At 34.8% G+C, this 20074-nt stretch overlaps 3 protein-coding genes across 9 annotated transcripts; 1 reads left to right on the top strand and 2 right to left on the bottom strand.

Annotated features, from left to right (window-relative positions):
- The first annotated feature begins 9302 nt into the window (after positions 1 to 9302).
- On the top strand, positions 9303 to 11669 carry LOC147534561 (caffeic acid 3-O-methyltransferase 1-like). The gene is made up of 2 exons (XM_086646772.1): positions 9303 to 9993; positions 10831 to 11669. The coding sequence occupies exons 1-2, from the start codon at positions 9572 to 9574 to the stop codon at positions 11504 to 11506; spliced, it is 1098 nt and encodes a 365-aa protein (XP_086502898.1). The 5' UTR covers positions 9303 to 9571; the 3' UTR covers positions 11507 to 11669.
- Positions 11670 to 12916: 1247 nt separating this feature from the next.
- PSI-P (photosystem I P subunit) lies at positions 12917 to 14936 on the bottom strand. The gene is made up of 6 exons (XM_086646257.1): positions 14476 to 14936; positions 14054 to 14160; positions 13889 to 13975; positions 13550 to 13612; positions 13278 to 13315; positions 12917 to 13190 (listed from the first exon to the last, which is right to left on the bottom strand). Exons 1-6 carry the CDS (start codon positions 14645 to 14647, stop codon positions 13133 to 13135), a joined length of 525 nt encoding a protein of 174 aa, XP_086502383.1. The 5' UTR covers positions 14648 to 14936; the 3' UTR covers positions 12917 to 13132.
- Positions 14937 to 15282: 346 nt separating this feature from the next.
- Positions 15283 to 19714, bottom strand: ZAT (zinc transporter). 7 transcript variants are annotated; one of them, XM_086646250.1, is made up of 2 exons: positions 19425 to 19714; positions 15283 to 16581 (listed from the first exon to the last, which is right to left on the bottom strand). In XM_086646250.1, the coding sequence occupies exon 2, from the start codon at positions 16579 to 16581 to the stop codon at positions 15385 to 15387; it is 1197 nt and encodes a 398-aa protein (XP_086502376.1). In that variant the 5' UTR covers positions 19425 to 19714; the 3' UTR covers positions 15283 to 15384. The 7 variants fall into 7 exon arrangements, with proteins under 7 accessions (XP_086502376.1, XP_086502382.1, XP_086502378.1 ...); XM_086646256.1 differs by lacking the exon at positions 19425 to 19714 and adding an exon at positions 19029 to 19362; XM_086646252.1 differs by lacking the exon at positions 19425 to 19714 and adding an exon at positions 18696 to 18958.
- Positions 19715 to 20074: the final 360 nt, after the last annotated feature.

Raw genomic sequence — 20074 nt, forward strand, 5'->3', positions numbered from 1 at the left:
CGTTGCAAATTAAAAAAAAGTACTTAGGGATCTAGAAACGAAAAAAATTGTCTGATCCTTTTCCTTCAAATTAAAAAATTTATAGGGAGTTTTGACCAGATTTTGTCAAATTACTTATCAAAAATAGGGAAAACCCGTGAAAGTGGCTATATTTCGCATCAGCCATTTGATATTTAGCATAACAAAGTATTTATAAGTGCATATAAATTTGTTTACATAGCTTACAAGGAGACTATGTATATTTTATATCAGTTATAAGTCTTACAAAAATAAGTAATTATCTATTTTATCCTTTGTACAATCATCTCTTCTTTTTACCCAAAAGTTTTTTCTCAATGTAAATCAAAAAATTGCTCTTTCTCCATACCATTTTTCTCTTTCTAATAGTACTTCCAAAAAATGAATTTATTAATTATATGTGCTAAATTACAATAAGAGGTCTAAAATCCATTTGGTTATATAGATATACTTTATGAGGAGATTATTTAAGAATATTTAAACATTAAAAAAAGGGACATTGTTTGAACCCGATTTAATTGGCCAAACAAAGGCACATTCTTTCATCGTTAACTTTGTAATGCAACAAAAAGAGAAAAGAGGCCTACCTATATGGTATTTTGGTGGCCTAACAAAATCCTTCTATTATGGGATTATTCTTACATTAGGAAATTGGGCTCAAGACACAATTTAAACTTTTTTCAAATTAAAAAGACAAATTTTATTTTTTTTTGTTAAATTTATATATCTTTTTTTGTTAAAATTCCATATATTTGTTTCGTTCAGTTAAAAATCTAGATTTTTTTTGTAATGATGTTGCAAGGTGTTGCAAATCTGTTGCAAAGTGTTGTAAAGTTGTTGCAAGGTGTTACAAAATGTCTCAATATGTTGCAAATTTGTCGCAATGTGTTGCAAAGTTGTTGCAAAGCTGTCGCAACTAGAAAAGTACGTAGGGAGCTTAAAACTAGAAAAATTGACTCATCATTTTTCACCAAAACAAAAAATTTATAGGGAGTTTTGACCAAATTTTCCTTCCTGTACCTCTACGATTTTTTTCCCGATTCAGAATAGAAACACATTTAACTTAAATATAAATTAGACAAGAAAAGTCTAGACAATTGAACTTGGTTCAAACAATGTCCCTTTTATTCAAGGAAAATTTGGTCAAAATTCTCAAAAAAATTGGATTTTGGTTAAAAAGAATCACTTAATTTTTTTAATCCTCAGCTTCCTGAGTATCTTTTAATTTAACACCTTGCGACAGCTTTGCAGCGCTGTGCAACTGCTTTGCAAGCACTTTGGAAAAGGTTATTTTGCCAAAGGGTGGAATATAAATATCGGATTTTTTGAAATGGATATGACCGTTTATAATTTTTCAAAAGGTCGTGGACTAGGATTGACCAGTTAAATTTTAACGCCGTTAAGCTTTAACACTGTTAAATTTTAACACAGTTAATTCTAATTACATTACTTAAAAATTTATGGTTATATTTAAGTAAAATTTATATAATTTTGACACTAATTCGCAAAACAACAAATTATGACATTCATTATTATTTTTCTAGATGTCTTAGCTAATTCTATTAAGAACTCAGGTAACTTCGAATTTCTTCAGAATTATTAGATCAAATAAAATGATCCCATTAAAATAGTTGATAATTTTGTCATTTTAGTGCACTAACAATGCATTAATGTTGTGCCACTACAATCTATTGTAGTCACTTTCAGTGCGGTCATCAAAAGTGCACATAATTCATTTTTTATGCCTTGTTGGCTCCATGCAAGTAGATAACATAATGTACATATTCTACATACATTAAGATTGCCCAGGAACCAAATTCTGATTTAAAATAATAAAATATAGATATGGTTTATAACTCGTTCCTCAAAATATTCAAACTACTTAAAGTATAATCAAAATCATAAAATGCCTAATAAACACACTCAAGTATGTACGATGAGTTCACTTCTCAAGCTCAGTCGTCTATGATGATAGTCTTTCCATGCAAACACCTCCTCTTCTCATTTCAGGTCTACCCTAACAATTGTCACTCACGTTCTTCGTTGAGATACAGAGTAAAAACTCTAAGATACAAAGTAAAAAACTATATAAAACAAACTAAAAAAATCTTGTTGTACTTACTGATTTCGATCAAGAAAGATGCCGATTTTTTTTAAGAAAGAAAATCAAGAGTTAAGCAAGTTCTATCAATCGGCAACACCTCTTCATTATCCGGTGAAAATCAAAAGTTGAAGAAATAAAAAGTTGAAGAAATAAAAAGGGAAGATGATGAACTGAATAAGTTATTTTCTTTTAAAACAAATGTGAGATTAGGCAAGTTTTATCAATAGATTTTAAGCATCTATGTGGAAGAATAACGTCCATCGGATTTACTTGAGGTAACACCGTTAAATCTACATAACGACGTTAACTTTTCATCTAACGTGAAGTTAAATTTAACATTTATTTAACGGCCAATCCTAGTGCACGACCCCTTCGCAAAACAACAAACTGTCATGTTCCTTTCGGAAAACACGGTACTTATATGCGTCATTTTCGCAAAATAACCCATTATTGAATAAGTAGAAATTAAGATTAAGCATTTTCACCTCTTGGTGTAGTAGTGTACCAATTTGCATATTAATAACTGAAAGTCCTTTTAACAAAAAAGAACTAAAAGTCCATAGATTAATTCACAAGATAATCTGATTTATAAGTTTTGTAATTTGTCTACTATGTATAAGTAAAAAGTTAGTGATGATTGAAAACAGCCAACCAATTGGCTGAACTTATTTTTGGTAACCAGAGGGATAATAGATGTAAACAACTCTCAGGTCGACTCAATTAAAAATATAATCTTAAAATAACCATAATACATTTTAGGTTTCACTTCCATTAGTAAAGTTTGCCAAAACTCCTTCTAATCTTTTGTTTTTGTGAAAAAAATAAGTCATTTCTTTTAGTCTTAAGCTTCCTAAGTGTTTTCGTAATTTGCGACTATTTCCAAGAAGTCTGCAACAATTTTGTAAGAGACTTGCAACAACTTGCAAGAGGGTTGCAAAAAGTATTGAATTTTTAAACCAACAAAATACTAATATCTGGAGTTTTAACCAAACAAAGTAGCACGTTTAACCAAACAAAATATAACTTGTCTTTTTAACTTAAAAAAATTAAAAATCAGATCTTCAGCCAATTTCTGGTAAGGTGTTTTTGGTCTAATGGGTCCGTTTGTTTGTTTTAAATGTGTATGGGCCTGATATCAAGTTAATGGGCTAAGCCAGCAGCTAAATGGATCAAAATTTTCAACAGGCCCCAATTAAAATTAGTCTAGTATCGTGGTTGGGTTTAGAAAATATTGAGGTGCTTGGAGAGTTTTCTACATGCTTTATAAATCACTAACTTAAGCTGATCCACCAGAATTTGGATGGCAACTTCACTAGTGAAATTTTATATACACATCTTCTTTTTTGGTATGCACAACACCCAAAGCTGGTAATCACTATACACACCACGACATCTATCATAATAAAACAGGTCATTCGCTATATGAGAAATAAGCCTGACCGTCTATTTTTATCGGAAGTTTCATAAAAATCACATCGGATGACTAATATAAATCCCTCTTTATATAGATCGATTAAAAAAGAAAAGGTATTAATGTCTATTTTTTCTCACCCAAGACGAGGATTTTTGGTTTAAAGCCCTCGTTGAGGGTGAGAAATAGAGCGGAGAATCCTATTGAGATGGTCAGCTCGTTTAGACTAAATCTTTACTAATTTCAACCCCCAAAAATAAAAGTAAGAAATCAAAAATGAGAGAAGAAGATGATGAGGAGGAGGAATCTGAAATACAACTTCAATTATTTCATTTTCGGTCCCCTCTCTATAACTCTCAAAAATCACTTGATCAAGAATCATAATCAATTAGGATTGTTCAGGGCCGTGTGGTGGGGGGTGCGGGCTGTGCGCCCGCACAGGGCCCACCACCACAAGGGCCTATTTCTCAAGTTTTGGCCATGTATTATCGTATTAAAAACTAAAGGCCGAGTGTTGATATCAAATGTGAAGTAGTTCGTGTGGCATAGCATTGTTCTCGTGTGCCCGAGGTACCAGGTTCGAGTACGACTTGAGACCATCCCTTTTACTTTTTAAGAAAGGCCACAGTAAAACATTTATATTAGGCGAATGCTATAGATCTCTTCTCTAGTTCTCTAATTATCACAAATCTCTTTTCTCTCCCTCTCTCTTGCGAAATGATATTTCTACAATTTTTATAGATCGGATATTACTCTCTAACACATAACTTTCTCTTTAATCTTCATTTTTTCCTCTCCGCTCTAGAATTTCTCATTGTTTCTATCGCACAAATATCTCTATCCATGCCGTCATTATCATATATTACTAAACTATAATTTAGGTTGTGTGAGATGAAAAAGTCAGCCACAACCCAGCCATACACAAAAACGACCGAATGCGAGCTGTTGATGTGTGGAACCTCACTTATAAAATTTTCAGATTTTACGTTTGATTATACAAGAAGGCCAAACTAAAATTTGGCACTGAGCCCCCGAATTCTCAGACACGGCCCTGGGATTGTTTTTATATATTTTGTGCAAGGTGCATGTCATGCACATGTATTTAGTTTTTTTTTATGAGACATGTATTTAGTTAATAACCCCCTGAAAAAGTTTTTATAATTTGACCTATTTTTTTTTCTTTGAGTGAGAATTCAAAGTCCCAAATACTAATAATGATAAAGTCCATCATAAAACTAGTCTCGACCTAATAGTCTAGCAAAATTAAAATCATTGTATACAACCTTGGACAAGGGGCTGGTTGTCAATCTATGAATAGAAGAGGAGCCAATATCATTCAATTAGATGAAAACTACTTGAAGTAATTGCTGAACCATTTAATGATTCCAATAACATATTTAAAGATTAAATCACTTAATTAATCAAACAGCTAGTTAGACAATTATCATTCATCCCAACTGAAGTTGTTCTCTAATTTCATGCACCTAATCTTTATGAATTTTATAATCTTTATTAGGAACATTAATTACATAATTGAAAGGTATACATAAGGTCTTTGTCATTACTTAGTCCACAACTATTAAAAAGAAAAGAGATTATGCTTACAAACAGGCTCATTGATCCATAATAATAATACATACCTCTCACATGAAAGTAAGAGTAGTCCGTAGGTTGACCGTGTAGCTGACCAGCCCAACGGCCCTATCTCTGGGTACAACTAAAGCCCGTGGTAAAATGAGGCTAAATATTTTCGGTTAAAGATCATGATGAATTTTTGTAGGACAATAACCATCTAGAAAACAAAAAATGTGTTTTGGTCATTGTTGCTTGCTTAATAGTGGGATCAATACAAATGCACAATTGTTTTTTTCTTCGATCCACTTTGTTATAAGATTTGTTCTTTGTTCGTGAGTTTTTAAGACTTGAGGGACAAAGTTTTCATGGTATTGTTATATTTTCTTTTTGGCAGTGCCTTTGTTGTCAATGGCAATCCCTTCTAGAACATATTTTTGGTTGGAGGCAATGGAACCAAAAAAAAGAGAAGGCAATGGCCATTCAATTTGACCTAAAGGCACAATTTAGGTCGTTAGATCAATATAACCAACCCTCCACCTTCTGCGCTAAAAAGTCACCAACCGCCAACTGACAACCTCCATGGCGAAGGGTAGAAGAAAGAAGGAGGAGGAATAAGAAAAGAGAGAAACAAAAAGAAAAACAATTTTTTGAGTTAAGGTTGCCGATCATAAAAGAAATGACGAGGGGGCGAGAGGAAAAAAAGTGGATGATAAGCACCTTAGACAAAATGATGGATAAAGAAATTGTCTCTAAGTATGCTCGATCAACTTGTTCTAACCAAGTTGAAAATCCACTTTGTTTATAACAAGTATGGACATTACCTATACAACTTCCCTTTCTTTTTTACTCACTAAAAATTGATTCATGTATATCATTTGACTAGTCAAACTAAATATAAATAATCATAAATCATCATTCACATACGTGGTAATATATTTCTTATTGTAATAGTACCACATTGCTCGGAGAGAATTTGAAGTCTGGATTATAGCTGTACACTCAAATTTAGTAAGTGTTGGAGTCTGGATTATAGTTGTACACACAACTTTAGTAAGGCCTGGAGCGTCACAAATGGTATAAGAACGAAACTCAACTCGTTGTCAAGGACGGGGGTTGAAATAGTGTCTCATCACTCGAAAGAGAGTCTGGAGCATGGTCTACAGGTGTATGCTCAAACTTAATAAGGGTAAAAAACTTTTGGTAAGTTTGTTTGCTAAAAATAAAATCTCGTACAAATTAGGCTTGGATCTCAATGTCTAAACGAGAGACAATATTGATAAGTATTAAAGTTTGGTGTATTACACTTATGCTATTACTTTGAAGTGGATTTTGTTGAAATTTGAAGTGGTGGGTGTATGTCTTGGTTTCTTAATAGCAAAATGTACCTTAACAAAAATAAAATAATAGCAAAATGTAAACTCTATTTAGTCAATGAAGGAAATGAGTGTGTTGGGGTTTTCCAACCAATTGAAAATTATATATTAACTAGTTATGAGGTGGTAGGTGGAAGGGAGTTGGTGAAAAAGATAGGGTTCCATATTCTCTTTGCTAATTTTTATTTTTTTATTTATTCTTTTATAACTTTTCCTATAATTTAGAAATTCGACTTGCAAAAAAGAGTACTGAACTATAGTGTTCACAAATATAGTGTTATGTGAACCCCTTTCTGAACTTTGATAGTTTTATCGTCCTCTAAGACATATAACATGATTCAGATTTGTTAGTGAAGTTCTCATTGCTCTTACTGAAAGTCATGTGAATCGTTTACAAAAGAGTTCTATGTGTGATCCATATAATCACTTGGCGAGTTCAATCCACCAATGTCTTCTGAGTGAGCAATTTCATGTTTTTTGCTAGCCAACTAACTCAGAAAACAATGTGATCAATCAAACTCTCGATCATATAAATTGTGTAAGCCTAGAAGAGGTTTTAGACGCGTGAGATAGATAGTGTATCAACTTAACCAAGAGGGATGTCGATTAAATTGGACCTTCTTTTGGAAGAAATAGACTGGTCCCCTAATTGTAATAAGGGGCGATTCCCTTACTTTCGGCACCCATGAAGTGCATATTTTTTTCTTCCATGGATTATCTTTACTTTATTGACATCTTAATTTAATTAGAAGATAGTTGGTAACTCTTCATTGGCTTAGCTGCCTTACCTAACCTAACCAATATAAAAAAAGTGACATTTTGTTTGTGAGCACCACCAAAAGAGAGAATCATAGTATTATATTTCAAAATTATTTGTAACAAAGTCATATTTTTGGTGAATATTTGGAAGTTAGTGGTGGTTCCAATCACTAGTGATGGGAATAGAAGATGTGCCTTTAATCTCTGACTAAGTTTTTATGTATAGAAATCTTTTGTTTATGTTCCAAAGAATCTACAAAAAAAAAATATTAGAATTAATGAAAAAAATTTGAAGTCAAAAACATGAATGACGTTCGCATTAGTTTTCATGGTTTTCGGTCGTTAATTTTTTGTTGATGAAATGTATATAACATGTCCGCTCTCCTTAAAGCAAGAAGTTTTCCGCTCGATCTTGTAAGAAAATTATCATAAATCTTAGCGCAAAATGGCTTTTATTATAAATTCATAGATATTATTAAATAACAAATTAGATTGGAGGATTAGCTAATTGATATCATATAGGCAATAAGGGACATAATTACAATTTTGAAGTAATTTAGGTGTTGGGCCAAAATTTCTTGAAGTACTAATGAGTGATAACGTCTTAACAAAAAGAAAGAGTTAATTCCTATATGGCCCCCTACTTTGTGACCAGCTTTCTTTATGGCCCCCTTTTTTTCGTAAATTCAAATATGGCCCCCTATTTTCAGATAAATGTCATTACTACCCTTCTTAATTCTAAATTTAAAACAATAAAAAAATTATTTCAACCTCACCCCTCTCTCTCTCTCCACCTCATCTCTCCCTACACCTCACCCCTCTCTCCCTCTCTCCAATTCACCTCTCTCTCTCTCTCTCCAACTCTCCTCTCTCTCTCCTACTCACCCCTTTCTTCTCCGGCAAGGTGGCCGACCGGAAAATTTTCCGGCCGGCCACCTACAAACTTTAAAAAAAAAAAAAATTTCTCTCTCCTCTCTCTCTCTAAATTTTTTTTTTTAAAAAAAAAAAATCTCTACACTCTTTCTCTCTTCAAACTCCGGAAAATTTTCCGGCCGGCCACCTTGCCGGAGAAGAAAGGGGTGAGTAGGAGAGAGAGAGGAGAGTTGGAGAGAGAGAGAGAGGTGAATTGGAGAGAGAGAGAGAGGGGTGAGGTGTAGGGAGAGATGAGGTGGAGAGAGAGAGAGGGGTGAGGTGTAGGGAGAGATGAGGTGGAGAGAGAGAGAGGGGTGAGGTGGAAATAATTTTTTTATTGTTTTAAATTTAGAATTAAGAAGGGTAGTAATGACATTTATCTGAAAATAGGGGGCCATATTTGAATTTACGAAAAAAAGGGGACCATAAAGGAAGCTGGTCACAAAGCAGGGGGCCATATAGGAATTAACTCAAAAAAAAAAATGAGTCATAACGTGCTTCCAACCACCTCTCTTCTCACCAAATTATAGGAAAATAAAATAAAATAAAAGGTGGAGAATATTTTTCTATTTTTCAACCTAACTAGAAGGGGTTGTTTTTCTTTTCCTAATACTATGAAAGTACTGACATTTACTAATAGTTAGGTGAGGCGTTAATAACATATGTTTTTTTCTATATTGATGTATACGATGAAAGGAAGTCTCTATTATCTTGAAAATAAAACGTAAATACTATTTGGCCCGAAACTGAACCAACCACTGGGCGAAGATTGATGAAGTCAGTTCTCATTGGTCAGACTAAATCTCTCTCCCCATGACCGATCAATGGGAACCAACATACTATCAGCACTTTAGTTGGCCTCCACTTTCAGATTAAGTAGCATTTCTCTAAATAAAATAGTAAGTATTCAAGAACTCAAAAAAAAAAAAACCAGCCATGTACATGAAAAGGGGTGTAATAGTCCCACATTGCTCACAAGAGTGTCCAGAGACTGGGCTATATGTGTAAGCTCAAGCTTAGTAAGTACTGAGGCCTTTTGGGTGGGCTTGTGGTGCCTTCGCCAAGAACAAAACCCCGTACCCGTGTGGGCTTGGGCCTGGGTGGTTAAAGCGGGGACAATATCGACAACTGCTAAGGCTTGGGGCGTTACAAGGGGAGAGGTAGATGATAGAGACAATAGGAGAGAGAAAGGAAGGAGGGAAGAAGGGAAAGCAAGTCATCACCAACTTTGTTGAACAATATGGGATTGGGATAGAAAGAGAGAGAGAGTGGTGGGTCCATTCTTTCACCAATGGTGGTTGAGTTGTTCCCACTATATTATACATTTCTCACCCAAACCTCTATTATCACCATCTCCCTCTTCTTCATTATCATCATCATCATCACTTTCTCTCTCTCTACCCAAACCCAGAAAAGAAAATGGGTTCAACAGAAAACCAAATGAAGAACACCCAAGAAGATGAAGAAGTTGAAGCTTGCAAATATGCTATGCAATTAGCAAGTGCTACAGTACCAGCTATGGTTCTGAAAACAGCAATTGAGCTTGATCTACTTGAAATTATAACTAAATCTGATTTGGGTGCAAAACTCAGTTCAACTGAGATTGCATCAAAAATCCCAAATTGCAAAAATCCTGATGCTCCTATTATGCTTGATAGAATGTTGAGACTCTTAGCAAGTTATAATATCCTAACTTGTTCATTGAGAGAAATTGATGGGGGTAAAGTTGAAAGAACTTATGGGCCTGCACCAGTTTGTAAATTCTTGACCAAGAATGAATTTGGTTGTTCAATGGCTCCTTTAGTTCTCATGAATCAAGATAAGGTCCTTATGGAAAGCTGGTATGTATTAGTATAAACTTTATGTTTTAAAATAGTAGTAGAATTTATGAATAATAAGCAAAAGAATTAAGTTGGAAAGATTAGATTAAAAGGTTAATATTTAGAATTATTAAGATTACAAGATTAGTAAAGAAAATTTAGTGGAAAGTTTTAGGTATTTGGGGTTGGTGCCTGTTGTTTTGTGCTCCCACCTTGTGACCTCCACTTTGACAAACAAAAGATTTGTTTTGTGTGGTTATCCTTGAGTTCACATATTAGGCAAGGAATTGAATAAACTTTTTTAGAAAAATTGATTGCTATTATTTCAAAAATATCTTAGAACTTAATGGTTATATAAAGACCCTTAAAACTATCAAACTTGAGACCTGGTACGAGGAATATGTGTCTCTGGTACGAGGAATATGTGTCTAACTACTACACGAAGTGGGGAAGTTAGGATCATCCATAAATGATTCACTTTATGCTACCAACTCCAAATGAAGGTGCATGATAACTTCGACAACCTTTCCTTTGGTTATAGGCTAAATGAAGGTCAGGTTGACCCTTCTCTAATATGATATATAGTAATTGAAATATCGTAATTTTTACTGGTTTGTTTGTTCAAGAATATAATTGGTAGAGGTTGATTTTGTTTGTAGATTATTTAATTACGGATTCGTAACAAAAAAATGAAATTCAAATTTATCCACCCTATAATATGATTACCTTTATAGGGGAATCTTATTTCTTGGTAATCTTTGAAAACTTAAATTTACGACCACATGGAAGTAAAATATAACTTACCTATTTATTTATTTATTTATTTTAAATTAGATGGCTTCTTGAAATCATTTTCAGGTACTACTTGAAAGATGCAGTTCTTGATGGTGGAATTCCATTTAACAAAGCTTATGGTATGACAGCATTTGAGTACCATGGAACAGATCCAAGATTCAACAAAGTATTTAACAAAGGAATGTCTGACCACACAACTATAACCATGAACAAAATCTTAGAAACTTACAAGGGTTTCGAAGGTTTGAATTCGATTGTAGATGTCGGAGGAGGTATTGGTGCCACAGTTAATATGATCGTCTCTAAGTACCCGACAATAAAAGGTATTAACTTCGACTTACCTCATGTTATTGAAGATGCACCAGCTTATCCAGGTGTCGAACACGTAGGCGGTGACATGTTTGTTAGTGTACCAAATGGAGATGCAATCTTTATGAAATGGATTATTCATGATTGGAGTGATGAACATAGTATTAAGTTCTTGAAGAATTGTTATGAAGCTTTGCCTCAAAATGGGAAAGTGATCATAGTTGAATGTATAATTCCAATTTTGGCTGAATGTGGTGAAAGAAGTCATGGGGTTTTTCATTTGGACAATATAATGTTGGCTCATAACCCTGGTGGCAAAGAAAGGACAGAGAAAGATTTTGAAGAATTGGCTAAAAAGGCAGGGTTTAAGGGTTTTAAAGTGGTTTGTTCTGCTTATGAGACTTTTGTTATGGAGTTCACTAAGAACTAAACACACTATTTGGTAATCATTCTCTTTGTTGTTTGTGATTTTCGTATATGGGTTTTCCTCTTCCTTAATGTTACTAATCTATGAAATTCTAATTGGGTGTAATTTCGTAATTTTTATGTAATCTTATCTTGTTGAATACGAATCTTTCTTTTGAGTTTCTTAATTATGAGTTTCTGTTATCATCTCCCTAGATTTGTTTTGGATGTGTATCCGTCCAAGTCTTAAGTCGTGCAGTCGTATTTTGATATACTAGAAAGCTTTTTAACGTGGACTATTTAATAGTAGTTGCAACTCAGTCTAGATTGTGTTTACCTTAACAGATCCATGTGACTTATTGTACAAGGCAAACTGATAGGATAATTCACATCCGTTGTAGAGGTCACTTCATAAAGTTGGGAGAAAACCTCATCTTTTGGATTAACTATTAGCTTTTCGAAGTAAGAGATGCCCAAACCACCCAATACTTTGATACTCTTATTGTTTCTAAGAGAAATAATAAGTCGTGGTGGTGGTAGTCAGAAGTTATGGTGAAAATGAAAATTAGAGACTAAAATATAATCAAGTTTATTTTTAGACTGAAAATAAAGAAGTCTTCTAAGTCAATCTTGGTTGACTAAATTTTTGTTCTCTACAGACTATTTTAAATGCTCCAAATCACTCCTTCGAGGCCGTTTTCTCACAGCCACTGAAGTTTTTGTTCTCCATAGACCTTAGAAAAATGGAAAGGGGTTGGCACCCGGATTGCACATGGGACATCTCTCACTTTGTGCTTTGGCCAGGTGCCAACAACAATTTGGGCGGGTGTTTTTAGCCGCACCCAAAATGGCTCTTGCGATTTCTAGAATACAACTTCGTAAGTCAAAGATTTAGTTTTAATGGATTAATCACTCCTCACTGAATTCAAACTTTCAACCTACTATGATGTGCGGTGTGCCCTCTACAACGGATGTTGAATTTCATGTTGGTATACTGGAAGGTCGCTCTTTTGATCCGTGATCTTTAGGATCCGTTCATCTTTCGACCTTTAGGGTCATTTTATTGAGTCGGTATCTCGTCCCATTTCTTTCTCTTCATGAGGCACTTTGCATTTAAAGGTATGTAACTCTCATGAAGTTTTCAGAGGAGAGAAATAATTATGATCATCCATGTAACATTGTGATTTAATCATTTATGAATGAAAAATTGTTTCGCGTGGTTTCAAAAAAAAAAAAAGAGTCATTTTATATCAAAAACTTCCGAACTACATATTTCTATCATCTGATTTTTAAAAATCAGAATATGAAATAAAAATACAGAAAATGCCTCCAGTGTAACAATTCATTTTTTGTTTTCGGCGACATTACTCACCAACAAGTTACCAATATTTGTAGGACGCGCCCTAACTTATGTGGCTGTGAGAAAACAACCTCATTAATCTCAAAATAAATTATTATATCTGAATACATTTTATCTGCAAATTCGAAGTACAATATATATAGGTTTTCCACAGATTTATTCTTGGTTAATTAGAAGCTACTTATTGTGTGAACAAAAAATTAACATGTAAAATCAATTCTTCACACTCTCCTTTCAAAAACGATTCAAATCAACTCGAATTCGTTTCCTTCAAACATTGCTTCGTTGCGGTCAAGCTTTTCCAATTATATCCTTATAAGTATTCTTCACTTTCTGAATCAAAGCTTCCCTGAATTATGATTAATTAATTAATTAGTACCATAATTAAGAATTATAATCTAAGCTTAATAACCAGTTAATATGTAGTACTGCATACCGGTCTGGCTTGAAAATTAGGTTCCGATAAGCAAACCACTGCAAGAATATAAAGAGCCAATCAATTATAGGAGTAATCCTCCAACTATGATTCTTTGGAACCATTAATGCTATGGTTCTAATTCGACATTTTTTTTTTCCAAAAGCTTTTTTTTTTTTTCTTCTATTTTTAAAAACCAATTCAAATTTAGGACCAATTATCATGTTCTAATATATATCACTAATTCTAATTCGTTTATTGAATGTGATAAAATATTTTTGTAAATAACTTACCCCAGAGTAACCAATACCAACTAGTTCGAGCACACCAGGGATTAACGGAAGCCTGTCGATAGCCTGAAACGACATAGATACGCGTCGTTCAAATTTCAAACTAAATTATCAAGTAGAATTTAAGGAAAAAAAAAATCAAATTTTTGGGCTTTGACAAGATTCAATCTCCCAGTGACGAGTTTCGGTTGGAATCAGAGCTGATTTTGGATCTGTCTGAATCTTCAAACTTAATAAATAGATGCGCCATTGCGTTTGTCTCGTCGAGTTCTTAAGTTCAAAGGTTTCTAGGGCTTCAACTGAAATGATGTAAAAAAATAGTGCAGTAAAATTGTTACTCACTGAGATCATTCCTGTAGAGCCCCACAATGCAACTGCACCAGCCACTGCAAGTGAAGAAACCGCATATTTATCTTCCACTTTGTCCCACTGCCCATCAACCCTAATTGTTAGAATTGCCTATTCCAATAATGCACATACATAGACAAATGATCATTAGTTTCTTACAGCTTCTTGAATGGTTTTCACAATCTCTGGCGTCTCAGTTGCAGAAACTTCAGCAACGGGTGCTTCCCCGGTTGCCATGGCCACAACATTTCGTGCTAGCTTTCGGCCTGAAGAGGTACAACAAGATGACTCAAAAAGTATGACTTTTAGTATAGTAACTTAGGTATTGTTTTTCTTTTTTCTGCTTAGTCAGATATGAGATCTGACTCGAGGCCTAAATTGGCTCGAGTCAGATTTTAAACTGTTCCTTTTTTGTCTGACTCGTGACGTCTGATTCGTTGTGCGTAGCTAATTCCAATTCAAATTCAGATAAGTCGGAAGAATCAAATTTAACCAAAGAAGAAAAAAAATAAGCACCACCATAGAAATGTCTTTCTAAGGGTAAAACCAAGAATAAGTGCATATATGAAATAGATACATACAATATGTAGTAGGCTTCCATGATTGGAATCGGTTTTGAGATGGCATGGTTGGTGGTGGAAGTGTTGGTAAACTGACACATTGTGGTGATGCAGCTGCAGTGGTTGGTGTTCGGGGAGCTCTTCCGTCGAATATGGCCGAGGAAGATGACAAAGAAGAGGTTGTTGATGCCATGGCTACTTCTACAAAACCTCTTTAGTTTGAGAGAGATGAGATGATTTGAGGGTAGAAGTTGGTTTTTTAGGTAGTGGAAAGAAGAGATAGTTTGAGAGTGATTCTTTGGTCCAAGTGTTGTGGTGGATGACCACTCATTTCATTGCATGATCTAGATAGGGCTGATTTGGCACTTGGATAGGTGTTTTAGGGCTCTCCATTGGCTGAGCTCTAACTCCTCATGGTCCCATTTTTTTTTTATGCTAATTCATTTTCCTTCTAAGCCATTCTTTCATTATCCTCTTTTTCTGATACATATTTAGGAAGCCTGATATGTGAAAAATAATCCCCAAATTTCTCTTACATATGTCTGATTTTCTATCTGAACTCTCATCGCTATTCACAAATAATATGCCTCTTTTATAACGGGGTCGTGATAAACATTACAGAAGTCATTTTTTCTTTTATAACGGGGTCGTGATAAAAGGTAATATGATAGCTATATGATGGGCATTCAATTATGTGATAACAGTAAATATGATCGCTATACTTTTTTCCTAGGTTTCAGATGAACATCCTCCTCACCAACACCATAGAATAAAAAATATTTCAATACAAGGAGATCTAAGGTTCTTATAGATTGCAGTAAAAAAGAATTTGTGAATCAACTTGTCATTGTTAAATGATAGAAAAGTAAACAGAGATAGGATAAATCAAGTAAAAAACCCACATTTAACATGTTCTCCGTCAAAGATCTTCTAACGCTCAATCTGAATTGTAACATGGCTGATATTATAAACCCTTTTAATATGATCGATAACCTTGTCTAGCACCAAATCTGCATCGGCATCGGGCGTTATCTTGACATGACAAGCTAACAATACCTTCCCTACTGTGATAGCCCAAATATGAAGTTCATGAATGGCAATAACTTCATCCATTTCACATAAATCTTTTTCGAGCATTGTTGCATCGATTTCTCTTGGTGTACTTTCCATAAGAACTTCTAATATATTTCGAAGCATTCTAATGGTGGTTGCTAGTACAATGACAGAGAAAATCAAAGTGCAGATAAGATCGATAATTTTCCATTCGGGTTTGTACCAAATAATCCCTCCTCCGATCATAACTCCAATACTCTGAATAGAATCCCCTAATACATGTAGATAAGCTCCTTGTACATTTATGTTCCTTTGCTTCTTCTCTGTTTTTGTCGAGTTCTCTAGGAGTGGTTTTGTGTTGTCAGCTTCGTGAGCATGATCGTGCCCATGGTCGTGTCCATGTTCATCATGATCATGACTATCATGGTTATGACCATGATTATGTCCATGACTACCATGACTGTGTCCATGCCCGTGTCCGTGGCCCCCATGGCCATGATCGTGACCATGACCACCGTGTCCATGATCATGACCCAAAAGGACAGCCATGATGATATTGACAAGCAAACCAAATGCTGAAACTATAAACATCAGAAAACCTTGTACTTCACCTGTTTCATGGATGATCCTAGCAATGGCTTCATAGACTAAAATGCCTGTTAGGAGCCAAATCATCTGGATCGAAACCAATGCTCCGAGAATCTCAATCCTGAAAAACCCGTAAGATTGTCGTGGAGTTGCTTCCCAGCTAGCTGCCCATAAAGAAAATAAAGAGATGGCAAAAGCTGCAACATCTGAGAGAAGATGAGCTGCATCGGTCAAAATTGCAAGACTATTGGCTTTAATACCACCGACAACTTCAACACTCATGAAGATAATACAGAGCCCAACGGAGATCCACAGTTTCCTCATTGCTGTTGCCCGTTCTTGAGCATCCTTAGAACTCGATCCAGCATCAGAAAATCCACACGGTACGCCACTACATATCTTGCTCGCTCCTAGACTCGGTTCTACACCCATCACATCTCTATTTACTTCAATGATATGCCCCATTTGGGGATTTTGAGCTTCCATCTGAAAAATTATAACATAAGAACATAAGTTTCTGTTCAAATTTAACATTAACTTGACGATGGATATGCTTTCATGTTGAAACAAAAGCAGAGATATACATCACATAGAGAAAATTAGAAACACATAAATGACAAGCTGTCAAAGTAACGGAAACTTTTTAAGTTTTCGTCAAGAATATCCCGTCTGGTAATCTGCAGCTATCAATCTTATTAATTTGTACCGTGTTAGTACATCATGTACATGATAGTTTTATAAATTTAAAGGCTGTTCTCGATGTGTTTTAGTTTTTCATCAATCTGACCTTCCTCCTTCAACTCCTAGAGTACTAGGTCCTCTAGTAATGCAAGAAGATAGATGTTGAGAAATTTAGACTTTTCTTATACGTATATAAAGGAGGAGAATATAACCAACCAAGCTAGAAGCTACGATAGAAAAGAGTACATGATAACCGTGTATCTACAAAAATCATATTTTGGAAACCCAAACAAACAAAAGCTAGTTTACCATAACAAACAATACCATTTCATCACAAGCTTCCGAACTTCATAGTTTTAGTACTCCAACATGAACAAACCACTTTCTTCATGGGATGTCAGCTGACCCACTTTTTGAGGACAATATCAAAATTTTTTAGTTTTAATTTCAGTTAGGAATTCCATATTGCCAAGACAAGCTAGTACCAATCTTAAACAACACTCATCTCTTTTAGTATCCATATAGCCATTTGAAGCCGATACTGATTGGAACCAACCAAACTACTTGCTTAACATACTTGGAATTCAGCTTATGTCTAAACAAGTTAGCAGCTGTCCTTCAACTTCCGTATAAAATCTCTGTGGTATGTGGTGTCCAGTACACGTATGTTGTACGTTAGTATGTTTGTTATCGGTATGGTACACTAAAACTATACCACTTCAATACGCAGTTTGGGTCATTGACCATTTTGACCACCTGTCCGAGACAATTTTATCTATGATGGTAAGCCTAATACAGAGTACTCGATAGTGAAAAGTACGGAACAAAGAAGGGGGGCCGGTTCATGATATGCGCCTATGCGGTATAGTCTCTAGTAATAATGCTTCATACCAATTCCGGATTTCCGGGTCGATCAAATTTCAAAACAGGGTAATTCAATTTTATATAGAAACAAATATTGAAAGCTAAAGGAAGAGGAAACTTTATACCAAGACCAACTAGCATGTACAATACCTACAATAGCTCTTGGAGTCGGTCAATAAACCCAAGATAAACGAATGTATAACAACGAATAGTTACAGCTATGTATATACATTACATTTATATGAATTCTTGGATAAGAATGAAGAACTAGTGAACGAAAAAGAATGACTAGGTAGATGCAAGCTGCAGCAAGCATCGTGAGCATAAGATATAATTATTTTGTTTGTAATAGTATTGATTCCTGGTATTCTAGACTCGTAATCAATTCCAAACAAAAGAATAGCACTACTCAATGTGGCCATTACTTCATAAACTTCATGGGTTATCAAACTCTTCAATTTGGTTACTCTAATTAGAAGCAACTCTAGAAACAAGATGACGAGTAAGATTAAATTTGAGAAAGATCAACAAGAGACAGGAGTACAAGCATTAGATTTTATCATGAAAAGGAAAAGACTGGCACTGATCCATGAGATAACTATCTACTTAATTCTCAAAAATCCACAGTTCCCCTCTACTCACAATTACTGGTAACCTCATACTAAAAGCTACTGAATCCATATTCTCATCAACCCAGAATTTACAGTTTCTCTATTTTCATATCCGAGAAACCCATGTTCGTATTATCCTAATAAATAGCAGTAGTAACAAAGACTATAGGAAGTGGGGAATATGAAGAAAAATAACATTACTTTCTTACCCAATACTAGAAACAACATACCAGTAAAATATTTGATAAAATTCCTAACACTTGTAAGATAAATTATGAATCAATCAAAAGCAATAAATATGAAGTTTGCAATTTGAAGGCATTAAAATTCAAGAAAATATGAGGAAGCTCATGATCATAAGTCACTCTAATATCAAAAAGAGGAACAACTGATATTAACAGCATGTAAGCAAAACCCTAGCAAAACAACTAGACAAAAGGGTACCTCAAAACAGCAAAAGAACAATTTTATGCTAAATTTTTTTCATGTTCAACAGGTGAGAATCCATCACTAGAATATACCCAAAGAAGAGAGAGAGAAGCAAAACTTAATAGCTAGGATTGAAGATTCAATCAATCAGAAGTACCCATTAGCCAACATGATTTTGTTCATTAATTAAGACAAGTTCACAAGAACACCAACAAACAACAAACACAACAACAACAACAAAAAGTGGGTGGGGTCCGAAAAAGTGAAACGCATTACCTATTATTTGGATGGAAGTGATAAAGCTATATAGATTCAGCAATAAATTACAGAAACATGAAAAGATATCACCTTTACTTTATGAAAGACAGACAGAGAGAGAGAGAGAGATTCCAAATTTCAGAATGGGTATAGGGTAGAGAGAGAGGGAGTATGAGAGGCGGGAACTGTTGGCATTCATATAAAAACAGAGTCTGGGAAATAACTCAAAAGCGGTTTTAATGCTAATAATCTTTGTCTTCTAGGGTTCCATATTAATGTAACAACCGAGAGATTCTCCTCTCTCTCTCTCTCTCTATATATATATTATATATATGAAGAGAGAAGATGAAAACCATCTTAAACTTTGTTTTATGTAATTAACAAATAGTAGTAACAATGATAGAAAATTCCACAAATCAAAAACAAGTATTAGATTTTCAACCTTCATCAATTAATTTCTTACGGTAGAAAGAGAGAGAGACTTACATGGGATTGAAAACGGGTGGCAGTGGGGAGAGACCAGATTATGCAAGTGGAGGCAACTTTCTAGAGAGAGAAAGAGAGTTTTTTTTTGAGAGAGAGAGAGAGAGAGAGAGTTGGGAAGGCGGGGATTGGGAATCTGTAGGAGAATTTGGTATGGGATTTCAATTGGGCCAATTCTGTCTTGACAACCTATTTAAGGATGGATACCCCCCAGCCCACCCCATGATGACAAACCTATTTTTACAACCCTAGATTCAATTCGGTTTTGTCATTCTTTTGAGAAACTTCTACTCTTCTGTTTCCACAAGTTTGAGGGTGCGTCTCTAGACACCCCTTCCGTTTTTTCACTTTTGGAAACTTCTAATCTTCTGTTTCCACAGATAAAGGGTGAGTCTCTTGACACCCTTCCGGACAGTCCGAGGCTGCCGAGAGAACTGTGTATCTTTAGAGGCACTCCCTAGATTTAGGGCCTAAAAGGAAGTTTTACGAGCACCTTCTTATTTTTTAGATGCGGTCTTTCTTTCTTCTTAAATGACGCCTTCCTGTCTTCGAGTTTCATGTGTTCTTTCTTCCAAATCTAAAACCTAAAGATCAAAAATGGGGGAAACATCTTGGGTGACCTCAAAACCGATTTATGCCTGCCACCTTCGTGT

This window comes from Eschscholzia californica, unplaced genomic scaffold (genome assembly GCF_041429995.1).
Source record: "Eschscholzia californica isolate CP2 unplaced genomic scaffold, dmEscCali1.0.p SCAF_6, whole genome shotgun sequence".
Lineage (NCBI taxonomy): Eukaryota > Viridiplantae > Streptophyta > Magnoliopsida > Ranunculales > Papaveraceae > Eschscholzia > Eschscholzia californica.

What these genes read in the sequence shown, in the direction of transcription:
- PSI-P (XM_086646257.1), bottom strand. Translation starts at nt 14,647, where the DNA reads ATGGCATCAACAACCTCTTCTTTGTCATCTTCCTCGGCCATATTCGAC. An exon ending in ATGGAAGCCTACTACATATT is followed by an intron (nt 14,161 to 14,475) that starts GTATGTATCTAT and finishes GTACCTCTTCAG; the next exon opens with GCCGAAAGCTAGCACGAAAT. An exon ending in GCTCTACAGGAATGATCTCA is followed by an intron (nt 13,613 to 13,888) that starts GTGAGTAACAAT and finishes ATGTCGTTTCAG; the next exon opens with GCTATCGACAGGCTTCCGTT.
- LOC147534561 (XM_086646772.1), top strand. Translation starts at nt 9,572, where the DNA reads ATGGGTTCAACAGAAAACCAAATGAAGAACACCCAAGAAGATGAAGAA. An exon ending in AAGGTCCTTATGGAAAGCTG is followed by an intron (nt 9,994 to 10,830) that starts GTATGTATTAGT and finishes AATCATTTTCAG; the next exon opens with GTACTACTTGAAAGATGCAG.